The 14,156-nt window shown below is 35.9% G+C and overlaps 1 protein-coding gene across 1 annotated transcript in view; it reads right to left on the reverse strand.

Moving 5' to 3' along the window:
- Nucleotides 1-14,156, reverse strand: part of LOC145673731 (ly6/PLAUR domain-containing protein 6B-like) — a 77,012-nt gene that overhangs the window by 12,348 nt on the left and 50,508 nt on the right. The window contains exon 3 of the mRNA XM_081743448.1: nucleotides 2-82. Coding sequence (XP_081599574.1) covers nucleotides 2-82 — 81 coding nt within the window. The remainder of the gene's footprint in view (nucleotide 1; nucleotides 83-14,156) is intronic.

Raw genomic sequence — 14,156 nt, forward strand, 5'->3', positions numbered from 1 at the left:
CCTTCTGGGCAAGGCCTGTCAATGGCGAACTTGTTACACACCTCATTGTCACTAACGTTGACGCAAGTGTAGCACGTAATAGCTGAAACAAGCAAACAAAACCAAAATGGCATTATTTAAAATACGAAACGATGTTTACACAATGAAAGTTTAACACGCAATCAGGAATATGCTAATGAGAAACCTCGCTACGACAGATAAACACACAATGCATGTTAGAATACATTATAGTTTCTCTCACAATGAGATGAGAACAGGATGAGATCAATAAAAATGAAAGACACGAAGAGAAAAGGTTCACCTCGTTTTGGGTGCTACGACTGAGAATACTAGTCTAGTAGAAGTGAGAGAAGGCTTGACTCCTTGCTATTATTGGATATTTTTATCGCTTTAAAACAGTGGTTCTCAATATCCTTTATACCTGGCTAATCCTCCTCGGTGGCGTATTTGTAAGCTCGGTGTACTTTGGGATCTCTTTCGTAAACGCTGAATACTTCACTCTCCTCTCCTTAATTGTCGTTAATTATACTAGTTTTTCTTTAGCCTCTTCTGTGATTTCACATGCAGCACCAAATTTCCAAATTTCAATAATAATAATAATAATAATAATAATAATAATAATAATAATAATAATAATAATAATAATAATAATAATAATAATAATAATAATAATAATAGTTTAAACTCAAATTGTGACAATAGCTATTATTCTGCGCCAATATAGTTAATTTGTACCAATACGTGGGAAGTTTCAGTAACAACTGAATTGTTTTTTTCTAAAATGACACATGCCAGAAAATCAAGTTTTGAGAAAAATGAGAAAAAACTATACTACAAGCTATGTCCCAGAAGCTTCTATTTATTTATAATATACCAAGTGTAGGCAATAGCTTGACAGGTGCAGATATCTTACACAAAATGTATCTACACGTAGCAAACACATTATTGTCTTAAATTTCGTGCCTGACAAAACTTGATATGTATCGTTTTACAGAAAAAAAAAAGTTAATAAACTCCCGTAAATGTAGTCTTTTAACAAAGAGCAATCATACTAATGTAAGCATAACACACAAAGTAATATGGATGATTTTATATTGAAGAAAGAGTAACTAAAATTTCTCAAAGAGATTATACCATAGAAACAAGACTATACATTACCTAATTAGCAATCCATCTACGTGGTGCTATCCAGAATTTTTGGGACTAGTGCTGTCATCTGGAAAATAGTAGTAGTAGAGCTTTGCACTGATAATTGGCAAGATTAACATATTTAATGAGTGAGAGTTGGCAGTTTCATGCAGCTAGGTGATGTGTTGAGTGACCATAGTGCTTTTCATGATACTCTGTGTGTGGTGTGTTAGGATTTGACGGTGGATCCGAGATTAAAAGAGCGCGTGTGTCTCAAATTCTGTGCGAATCTTGGGAAAAGTGATGCGGAGACCTTTGCAATGATTCAACAATTGTTTGGGGAATACAGCATGAGCCGTACGCGTGTGTTTGCGTGGCATGCTCGGTTCAGGGCCGGCCTTATAGACATCGAAGAGGATGCCCACACTGGAAGACCCGTCAAGCCGCACAACGTCAGACATTGTTGCCAAACATCAACAATTGGTTCGTGAGGATCAACGTCGAACCATTCACGACCTTACCGATGAAGAGGGAATTGGTTACGAGACATGCCAACGAATTTTGACTGTTGAATTATCCATGAATCCTTTCGCCGCAAAATTTGTGCCAAGGATCTTGATTGCTGATCAGAAGGCACAGCGTGTGGCAGTTTGCAGGGAGCTTCGTCAGACCGCATCTGATGATCCAACCTTCTTATCACCGGCGACGAGAGCTTGATTTACGGTTATGGTTGGCTGGGACAAACCAACAATCGTCCCAGCGGAAGAGCCCAAGCTCACCACGACTAAAAGAGGCAGGCAATATAGATGAAGAGCAAAGTCAAGAGCATGTTCATCGTTTTCTTTGATATCAAGGGGATTGTGCACAAAACATTCGTCCCACCAAATCAAACAGTGAAATCCACGTATTACTGTGATGTTTTGTGACGGCTCCGTGAAAACAAACGGAGACGACGGTCCGAATTTTGGAGACAAGGGAATTGGCTGCTGCATCACGACAATGCGCCGAAACACCTTCTTGCTCACCAGGAACTTTTTGGCAACAAACAACATGGCAGTCGTACCCCACCCACCGTACTCGCCGGATTTGGCCCCCTGCGACTTCGTTCTCTTCTCAAAACTGAAAAGCAAGTTGAAACGCCGTCGGTTCGACACATTTGAGAGGATTCACGAAGCATTGCTGGCGGTGCTACACACTCTCAAAGAACAGGACTTCCAGGATACGTTTGGTCAATGTCAGATCTCTGGGATCGGTGTCTTTGTGCGGAAGGGAACTACTTCGTGGGTGATGGCGGTCATTAATCCAAAAGTAAATTTTTCACTAGATGGCAGCACCAGTCCGGAATATTTTGGATAGCACCTCGTACTAACGAGTACATACTTATGAGTCCCGAGAATAATATAATCAAATCCATAGAGTGCATGCTTATGAGTCGAGAGAAGAATCATATATCGTACTCAAGATATATAAAATAACAGGTAGCCCCAGTTCGCGATTAGCGTTCTGATTGGCTTCCTGTCCGTGACGTCATGTGGAGGTATCGGTGAAGATATTTTTTTGGTTTGCCTGCTTGTTACACTTTACTCGTAAAACTGTATTCAAAACATAATTATGAACTTCCTTGTCTTTCCAAATGCAAATAATGAGCTTTGTCTATTCACAGAAACGATATAATTTAATAAATAAATAAATAAATACTGTCAATAATGATTCATTATCTATACAAATAAAAATGAATATAATGTTTGCTCGCTAACTTATCCTAGACTTTTGGGACGATTTTTATAATTTTTAGTACATGAGTTGACCTGACTAAGATTTTTATCACATTATTTGGATTAAAGGGTGAATCATAAAGGGGTAGAAGTGGTTCAAAATTTGTGCCTAATATACAGTATCTCACGAGCCTATCAAGTTCGAAAGATGAAACTCGGTATATAAACTCCTCATTAAACTTAAGGGAAAACATATTCCATTGCTTTGAAAATTTCCGTTTTAAGGGGAAGAAGAGTCATTTTCTATTCATATAAATAAAAATCATTGTAAGAATAATTGACTGCTAACTCCTCCTCGATCAACTTAAAGTACCAAGTATTATTGGTACTTTAATGCGCCCAAGACTAACTTAGGATCTTATAATTTTTCAGTTTCGGGAGTGAGAGGAGATAGAAAGCAGACGACAAATAATCGAAAACAGTCGAAATTCGTGTCCAGCTCATAATTTTTGGGGTCACTGAAATAAATAGTGACCCTCCACATACCGTTTAAATCCAAATTCATCCTCTTTGGGAGTGGGGAAGGTGTGACATTATAGATTTTTTTCATTACACTTTCATTGAAATTCATTGAATTCTAAGAGGGGAAGGAGTTCAAATACTTTCCATAAATCAATCCTCTCCATGAGAACATTTCAGGTAGTAAAATACATAAGGCAAAATAATTCAAAGTATTCAGAGATTCCGGGTATGTAATAACACATTAGGTTAGGTTGTGTTAGGATAAGTTAGGTTACGTTAGAAATCTAATCTATCCTAACCTACCATAGCCGAACCTAACCTAACTTAATTGGATTAGATTAAGTTAGGTTAGAAATCTAACCTAATCTATTGTATTTAGTGCGTATTAATCAAACTGTCAGATATTATTACTGCAAAATATATCCATTACTTTACTGATATTCGTTTATTACTCAATACAATACACTTTACATTATATATTACAAGTTACATACATAAAAAGAAAACATTTCACAGGGGAAAATTTGCAGTTTTTTGTCCTACACTTTACCTTTCGGTAGGGATGCACGCGAGACGAGACACGAGACGAGAGTGAAATTTTTATGCGAGACGCGATACAAGACTAAACCATGCGAGACGAGACGCGAGACGAGACTCGGTTAAGTCTCGCACGAGAAGTCTCGCGAGACTTCTCACAGTCTCGCAACATTTATGAATTACATTTAATTGTATATTTAGTGATTTTACATTTATTGAGTTGAGCGTTAATGCCTCCAGGAACAAAAAAGTGATTTGGGCAATAGGCATTTTATGAGATTTATTATTATCCAATGTTGATTTTCAGAATTAAAGCCTTCTTTAGTTTCAAAACATCACTAAAAAGGAAAAGCTTTGTAAATTGGAAATTTATTACAGCATCGATTTAGGACTTTATTTTGAGATACAAACACATACACGCGGGCGCGCGCGGGCACTTTTGTTTTTGGTATGAAAATCGAACAAGACTCTCTATTGCTCCCGAAATGTGATATTTATGTTGGTTCTGTCTTTTTCACATTACTACTAGCGATTAATGTTGGGGGATGGCGGGGTTATCCTTGCTCGTCAAAGTTTATCCTCGGCCCCGCTTGCAGAAATAACATGATATTTTTAGTTAGATGCCTCCGGATAGAATGCCTCTCAGCAAACGATAAGATGTGGTCTACAACTGAGGTGTTGAAGTAGGAAGTTACACGAAACAGCGTTCTTGTAAAGTCAGCATTTTACTTAGCTCAGGATCAAAAGACATGTGGTCTGTGTCTGTGTGGCTTGACACCAGTGCTGTCGGGTTAACCAAAATTTTTCAGGTTTTGATATTCTGGCAACACTGCAGTTAGTTCAACTGTATCATCTGGAAATTGGTCCAGAAAGCTCTTTTCTTATCAAGTATAGTTTGCTGGATATTTTGATTCTCGCAATCGTTAACATATTGCGTTATCCACAAGTCCGTTGACACAAGTAATGTTATTCCTTGGTGGTTGGTGTACAGGGAGATAGGCGACAATAGATGGCAGCACTGTTCTTCTCAGTAGCGTAGCCAGGATGTGTGTTTGGGGGGGGGGCGAGTGAAATTATAGGTACATATAAATAAATTACAAACAAACAATATATAAACATAAAAATATATAAAAAATTACAAACATAAAGTACCAAAGTACATTGTCGGACATTTTTGGGGGGCGGCCCCTCTGCCCCCTTTCCTACACCACTGGACACAAGTAACGTATTATTATATTTTCTCTACTGCTTCCACAAATGTAATGCTAGAGAGGTTAAACTTTCTGAAAAGAAAGTTCAAACCTATTCTAAGGGAACACTCCGTGTTAATTTTGGATATTGTGACATTAGAGCATTAATCGGAATAGAAGCAGCTAAAGACAAGGTTGAAATCCGGTTAAATAAAGACGAAGAAATTTACATAGATATAGTAAAAGGATCCGGGTTTGGTTCAATGAGTTCAGAAAAACATACGGAAACGTTATATTCTTTTTTATCCTAATTACATTGGCGACTTTTTTTTTTCGGGGCAAAAATGTGCCCGCATGGCATATTGGAACATATTGCTGGAGACCTCTAAGCTGGAAAACAATGTTGGATCCAGCAACAATTTATGCTGGTTTTGCTGTAAATTATTGTATTAATTTGACAAAAATAATGCTCCAGCAATCAAATTCCAGCACAACTTTTCTTTTAATTTAGAGCGAGAGGGAAACAAGCTCGGATACCATGTTGAACTCTAGGTTCCGTCTCCTTAGGATGGTATGAACATTCTTCCCATGAAAAGGAATGACAAACTACCATGGATTCACCTTGCCAAAAGACTTTTAGGTCAAATACCTGCCTTCTGACATAATATCACATCATCATTCATTAACAGCCATAGAATAACAAATTGCAAAATTTTGACCCATAATATATGCGAGACTGCGAGACCACGCGAGAAAGCTCGCGCAAGACGCGAGATGGGAATCAAAATTGTATGCGAGACGCGAGACGAGACTTCACATTTGAGAGACGAGACGAGGCGCTAGACGAGACCAACATTTTAGGCTTCGAGACGAGACGAGCCTTTTGTCATTTCTCGTCTCGTCTCGTCTCGCATGCATCCCTACCTCTTGATTTCTTGGAATTTAGTTTCCGTGACTTATCCCCCTCTGTCCATCAGCCCTTCTATTACCCACTATTACCTAAGAATAATGGTAAGAGTGCACTTAGAGCAGAACAAGTAATTTTGTCACACCATGTGGCATTGGAGAAGGAATAAAATCAATATAATTTGTACGTAATAATACGGTTCGTTTAGACAGATTAGGTTAGGTTACATTCGGTTCGTAATAGTTTCCTATGAATGTTCTTCTGCAAGTGCACTTTGAGCACATTGTCAGAATAATGAATCAGATACTCAACAAAACTAAAGTACGTCATTTAAACTAAATAATAGTGTATGAGAGTATATATTTATATTCTCGTTAGTACCAAATTCCATTTCGCTTTACGGACGTAAATTGCTTAAGTTTCAGGCCATCAGAAACAAATGTTAATAAAAGTAAAATAAATTATTCCTGCTTTTCAACTGGACTAGCGTCTAGTTTGGTATCAATACTAATGGAGGGACAGCGTCAGATCTTAAACATTACTTTTGGGTGAAACCGAGAAGCTCATTTTTCAATCTCTTTCATAATCTTGTGGTGAAAAGTGAGCAGAACATATTCGAGTGTAATCCATATTATGTGGTCTTTTGCTTACAGCGGGAAATCCATCTTCTTCGAAGTTCATCATTTCTAGGGAATCGATGGAACATTATTTCGTTTGTATTGCTTCTTATGTTATTATAATGAGCTACTGCACAATTAAGATGTTTTTTGCTGATCTTGAAACAGTAGTATAATCATTTATGCAGTACTTCACTTGTTCTGTTTAAAAATTCCGCGATACCTCCACGTGACGTCACCTGCCTTAAAGTATCCTGAAAAAAAAAGAGAGCAGAAAAGCTGAATCAAGAGTCCCCTGTATCGTACGATTTGTTTGCACAGAATTGCAACTATCAATACATTAATTAAGAGTATGTAAAACATTCAGTAGTTTCAATTCCCAATAATAATAATAATAATAATAATAATAATAATAATAATAATAATAATAATAATAATAATAATAATAATAATAATAATAATATCAATAAAATGGACCAATAAGTAACACTCATAGATATAGCAATACCATTAGCTGATAACATACGTACAACATTCAGTACGAAAATAAGGAAATGTAAAGACCTGTCAGACGAAATAATATATATATATATATATATATATATATATATATATATATATATATATATATATATATATATATATATATATATATATATATATATATATATATAATGTCAAAATGCTACAATAAAACCAATCATTATCTCAGCTGCAGCTATTGTTCCCAAAAGTACTGTGATGCAACTGTAATAGATGAACGCAAAACGTCTTGTAACAAACCTACAGAAATCAGGAATACTAGGCACTTGACATATGGTGAGGAAGTTCTTTGGAAAACAAGAACCTTTCAAATAATGGGCGCTTGCTACTGACGACCGTCAAATTAAGCTGAAACCGGTTTTAACCGAGATACAGCATTAATAATAATAATAATAATAATAATAATAATAATAATAATAATAATAATAATAATAATAATAATAATAGTAATAATAACTATATTCTTATCAACTTATATTTACATCCACCAAGCTTTCTGCATATTAATGTAGTGCAGTATTATTTCTCACCGGCTTTGTTCTCAATACTGTGTTTGTGCGGTATTTAATATCTCGTTGTTACAACATTCGTAATATTCGTAAATTACGAATTGCAGTTTATTTCTGTAAGGAGTTTGTGCCCATCTCTCTAGTTTTTTACTCCCCCAGGAGAGCGCCCCTCAGGTTGGGAACTGACTTACCACTTCTCCAATTTCAATTATATTTAAAAGGAGTAATTTTTAACCTTCGAAGAAAACAAGACAATATATTTTATATCTTTAAAAAAGGGAGATCACACTGAAACATTCTTCAACAGTTGGAGCAAATTTGTACCTTAGACCCTGTTTGGAAAGTTTGAAAGATTGATTGGAATTTAGTTAGAACTTAGACAGCAAGGCTATTTGTTCCCATCACAATAAAAATAGAGTTAGAAAGGAAGCATATGCAGTGTTTCATGAAAATCGGAGAATTATTAGGAAAGTTATGGCAGAAAAGCTTTTATACGATAGGCTGAGTTACTTGTCTTCTTTCCCTGGCGACTAACTTAAACCACAAAACTTAGGATTAAGTCATTTATCTAAAACAAAACACACACTATGCTTCACAAAAATTATACTAGTTTACGTTAAAGTTTCGGGGAACGTATTATATATAGTTAACCGGAGTTTAATTCGATCTTTTATTTTTTACTGATTTCAGCTCCAAGCAGTGTGAATGGTTGGGAATCCTTAGAAGAAAATACACCATATTGCACTGAAATAGATTACTTTTGAGTAAGTGGTGGCTTAACTGTAGTGTGGGTGGTCTTTGGTTCGATCTCAGCCTGTGCTAATTGGGTTTCGTGGTGGACACATACCTATGTATGTATTTTATCGGGATTCTTGCATTTCCTCCAACTTTATTCCTTGTGCCATCTCATTCTTTATCATCACAGCCTCTCTTAGCCCCTTATATATTGAATTCGTTACACGTTAAACCAGAAATTTACTTTAATTTCATCTTTAAACTTTTTTTTTAATTTTTTTTATTCTTCTTACAAAATTAAAAATGAAACTACTTTTTAAAAATCGGGACAAAGATACATTTCTCTTCGCATTTTTTCCTATTCTTAACTCAATTTTGTGAGGATGATTGATAAACCTGAAAGGAAATATGTGACGTTTTTATTAAAAATTAACGTTAAAATACATTTTATTACTCGGATAGGGGCTAAAACCATCCATTCATTCTTGACAAATTTAAGCCCCACGTAGTGAGAATGTTTAGGTAATCTCAAATAGATATACCCAATATTGTTTCAAAATTAAATACATAATTATAACGCGAATGTTGTCGCGGAAATTTCTTATATTATTAGTTAAACAAGGAAACTTTAAAGGTTGGGGGAAGTTACACACTTTTACCCACTTACTTTTAACAGATTTCAGTTCGAAAAAAACATAATGATTTGAAAATTCTAAATAAAACATTACATTGCATTGTATTAAAATTGATTAATTTTTGTGGTTTATTTTTACATTTAGTATTTTTGTAAATTTCCAATTAGGGCGAATTTAATCTTCTTTCATTCTTTATTTTTGATTGATTTCAACACCAGACACTTAAGGTCTATGGAAAATAAATTCCAACTTTGAATTAAACTCGAATAAATAATACAAGATATATTTTGGAAAACAAACAGATACAGACAGAAAGACAAACGAACAGATACAAAATCCTCATTTAGTCGAATGATAGATAGTGGCTTATCTATGGAATAAACCTAAAACCTCATGCACTAGCACACCCTAAATTATGCTATGGAATAAGCCTAACCTTATGCAATAATCTAATTTCACCTAATACTACGAAATGAACCTAACCTTATGCACTAATCTAACTTAATCTATACTATGGAATGAACCTAAAATAAAGTACTAATCTAACCTAACCTATACTAGGAATGAATACTGCAAAACTGAATCTCAATATTGTTCGTTTGGATTTTTTCATTCAGATAACGATAACAGAACAAATTGCAAATAACCGAGTCTGTAGCCGTTGTGCTGAAATAGGATGATAAATTCCAAACCAACCAAGAGTTATCTGCTTTCTCTCACTGAGATATCCACTATCATATATTATTTTATTATAAAGTTTCTTCTATTCTATCCATCAAGGTGCATGGATTGAAATCAGGTTGTCGTGTGGTTATTCTATACACTTCCTTCTAACGTCTGGAAAGAGGGTCAAACAGACAGAGAAGAACAATTTCTGGATATTGATGTTACAGTCCTAACACAGTCATTTGTTGTAATCTTTATAGGTACCCTGTCATTGTATCGAAGACATAAGGATATACTAAAATCATATAAAAAATATATATAAAGAAAAATATGCCGAAAGGTTAAATATCTACTCATACAAAAGAGAACTTCTCAACTACAGTAAAAACAAAATATATTGAGTCACACTGTTCCATTCTTCTATTAAAAACTCTCACTACAAAATAAAAGGCTACTTTTATTTATCGATTTTCTATATTACGGTTATTACTAGGTTTAATAACCATATACTAAATGTCATTAAACACTTGATACTAGCAGTTGTCTATTGCTTATTGATTAGTATTTTAGTCTAAGCAGTACGAAACAATAGCACTTCAAATGTACTTCATTGACTAGAGTAGTAGCAATATAACAAGAACATGACCTGTTTGCCTGCTCTTGATTGGTATGCGTAGTAGCTACTTACCAAGAACACTACAGGTACAAGTTGATTCTAACTTTAGTGAGCTGTTAAAACGTCTTCCTAAATCCACTCAATGCATTACAGTCGATTTGTGTACAACTTTACAATTAACTGGGACTTCTAATGCAAATTTTCTTTTCTCTCTCCTTTTATAAAGTAACACAAAACGATATAAAATATGAACTTAAGTATTTTTTTTAGATATTTTAATTTATTAATACATTTCATTGTTTGTAATATATATATATATATATATATATATATATATATATATATATATATATATATATATATATAGTATGATATATGGTGCACAGCGTACAGTATATAGTCTGCAGTATATACATATATAATGCATTATCCCCATCAGGATGCCGCGGTCGGCAAGAGGGATTGCCGCCGTCGACGGTGGCAGGCCGCCGGTAGGCAGCCGGCACCCGTCCGCGGCGGCACGACGATCTACTTGTTCAAAATTGCCGACCTTTTGCCGAGGCGGCAAGCGGTCGAAAATCGTAAACAATAATGCCCTTTGCCGACTCTTTGCCGACTGTTGCCGACCGCCAGAGTCGGCAAAACAGTCGGAAAGACCTCTTTCCGACCCTCTGCCGACTCTTTATGCCGGCCTCTTTTCGACGGCGGCGCCGGCGCATTTACTGCACCTTTACGGCTGTTTGCCGACTGCTCGGCAAGGCAACTTTCTGACGGCGGCGCCGGCGCATTTAATGCTCATTTCCGGCTGTTTGCCGACTGCTCGGCAAGTCAACTTTTCGACGCGGCGCCGGCGCATTTAATGCTAATTACCGGCTGTTTGCCGACTGCTCGGCAAGGCAACTTTCCGACGGCGGCGCCGGCGCATTTAATGCTCATTTCCGGCTGTTTGCCGACTGCTCGGCAAGTCAACTGTTCGACGGCGGCGCCGGCGCATTTTATGCGCCTTTCCGGCTGTTTGCCGACTGCTGGAAAGGACCTCTTTTCGACGTCGGCTTCCCGATTCTCCCACTGGCAGCATCCTACTTCTTGCCGCCGTCGAAAAGTGGCCCTTTGCCGACTGGAAATCAACGCTTCAGGAAGGCAAAATTTTCATCAGCTTTTACATTAGTCTTGCCTAAGTCTTCCTCCATGCTATGATTTCTCGACAAGGAGCACCCTTGGAAGTTCTTGAAGTATAATACTTGCATTTTTTTGTGTGTCCCAGTACAAAATTTGTTCTTTTTGCTTTTTTGCAGCACTTTCAGCCAAAAAACAAGAAATTGAATGGGACATGGAAGTATTATATACTTTCAGAACTAGCAATTGTGCCCTTCATGAGAAATCATAGCACGGAGGCAAACTTAGGCAAAGCTACTCTAAAAAGTGGTGAAAATTTTGCCATCCTGAAGGGTTGATATCCAGTCGGCAAAGGGCTACTTTTCGACTGCGGCAAGAGGTCGAATGCCGCCTGTGGGAGAATTGAGAAGCTGACATCGAAAAGAGGTCCTTTCGAGCAGTCGGCAAACAACCGGAAAGGCGCATAAAATGCGCCAGCGCCGCCGGTGGAAAGTTGCCTTTCCGACCAGTCGACAGACAGCAGAAAAGATGCGTAGCACTGCAATGAAAATCATGGCGGATTCCCACCAGTAATAAAAATGAAATGAAATCTTTAAATTTACGTCCCACGGTTATGCCGGTTAGGCTAAAGGAGACGGTGATGATGAATAATGAATGAAATGGTGGAATGAAGAAAGTGGGAGGAAACGGGAGAACCCCGAGAAAACCCACGCATACGGTGTTTGTCCACCACAAGGTTCACTTGGCGGGAGTAGGGTTTGAACCCGAGACCCCTAACACCAGAGGTGAACGCTCTACCACTGAGCCACCGCGCCCCCCCCCCCCCACCAGTAATATTGCACTCGGTACATACGCAGTACATTTCTGCAATTCTCAGTACGATTTAAGTGCTATATAGAGGAAAAGTATCTGGGAATGACTTACAAATGCTTAAAAGCGAACTAAAAATAACAACTGAGCAGCTAATAATGAACGTTAAGAATAATTCAATTAACATGTCTGTGCGCCTAATCTGAAAAACTTATAACAGTCAGTACATTTTCCCCCTGAAAGCACATCTTTCACTATCACGACCACTAGGAACAACACTGTTCTATGCAATCAAAATTTGCTAGTTGCAAACGCTTTCTTCGAAAAAAAAAAAAAAAAAGCCGCAGCAATCCGTCGGAAATACGGTCTTTTTAGGTTGTCGTTTTCCCATCAACTATTGGAAAAGGATTTTAAACGTCAATGATTTTCTAAATTTTTTTAAAGTACAGGGGTCACACTCCCAATGGAAAATGAGATTTAAATAAAAATTAATGAAGTAAAAATTATAAATAAAAATACTGTAATAAAAGGTATGTGGTGGCGGAGAGATTCAAACCGAGCCTGCACGCAAAAAAAAAAAAAAAAAAAAAAAGTTAAAGTAAACAAGAAAAAGGTGGACAGTAACCATGTTAGTTTGTCAATATATGGAAAACAGAGACGTGTATCCAAGCAGCCAAGCCAAAATGTCTCTGCATTTGTTGTAACTTTGGTATTAAAAAAAAAAAAAAAAAACAAGTGGCCGGGGCGATCACTTGTCTGCTTACACCCATGACTATATTCGTAGAAACCAAACACTGAAATGCACTAAACACAAGTTCTAACGACTAAGCTGTCAGTTCTAACTCTATGCCTTAAATATTTATTTAAATACACTTTAAAAGTGGAAATCATATTAAGATAAAATAACAATTAAGTAGGTAACTAATTGTTCATTTAATGCGTTCCTATATGATTTATACATTAATTGTATACAATGAAACAGAAAAATGTGAGAAAATAATTTATATCGTAAATGAAACAGCCACATGTACAGTATACTCATAGTGCATACCCATTATATAGAGAAAAAAGGTTAATGAAGTCATTTACATAAAAAATGAAGTGTTTTAACATAATACTTTGCAAAGATCCTTTGTTTTAAAGGAATTCTTTAAGAGAATAAATGAAGGGAAGATCACAATTTTTTCTGGTCTATATTAGCACTAAAAACACACCAAATTGTATTAAAAAAATATAATGCACATCGTATTAACTTATATACATTAGCCTATGTAATGAACCTTATCATCATTTAGAAGTTATATGTAATATACCTTCGGATGTACTACTACTTTTTTTAAAAAAAAAAAAAAAAAACAGAAATTTGTAGCATTCCATAACATTGAGTTTTAACACAGATAGCCTTCATACAGTATGTAAAATCAGAAAAGCAAATATATATGAAGTGATTACAATGTTCAAAAAAGCACTATATTATTCTAAAGAATTCCTGCTATCCATATTTTGTCTTGAATAACTCCGCCATTTTTCTTTTTTAGCCCATTGATATATGCGAGGAAATCTTCCTCTGTTTCTTTGAGATTTTAAGGTTTTACTTTTTATTATTTTTCTTCAGGTCTATTTAAATGTCTCTTACTTTGTGGAAATAAAATTCTGTGTTGTATGTTTTTAATATTCATAAATGACATCTAATTTAAATAATAATATACTTATATATACTAAAAGATCATTTTGACAAAGCAAGGGACATTTAAATAGATATTCAGAAGAAATCAGTAAAATCAGAACATGAAAAATTTTATTCATTTCAAAGAAAAGGAAGAATACTTCCCCTACAAATCAATGGGATAGAAAAGAAAGGAGGCGATGGTACTGAACCTCACCGTTAAGGAGCTTGTACTCTGAGAAAT

This window comes from Thermobia domestica, chromosome 17 (genome assembly GCF_964235325.1).
Source record: "Thermobia domestica chromosome 17, izTheDome1.hap1.1, whole genome shotgun sequence".
NCBI classification, from domain to species: Eukaryota; Metazoa; Arthropoda; class Insecta; order Zygentoma; family Lepismatidae; genus Thermobia; species Thermobia domestica.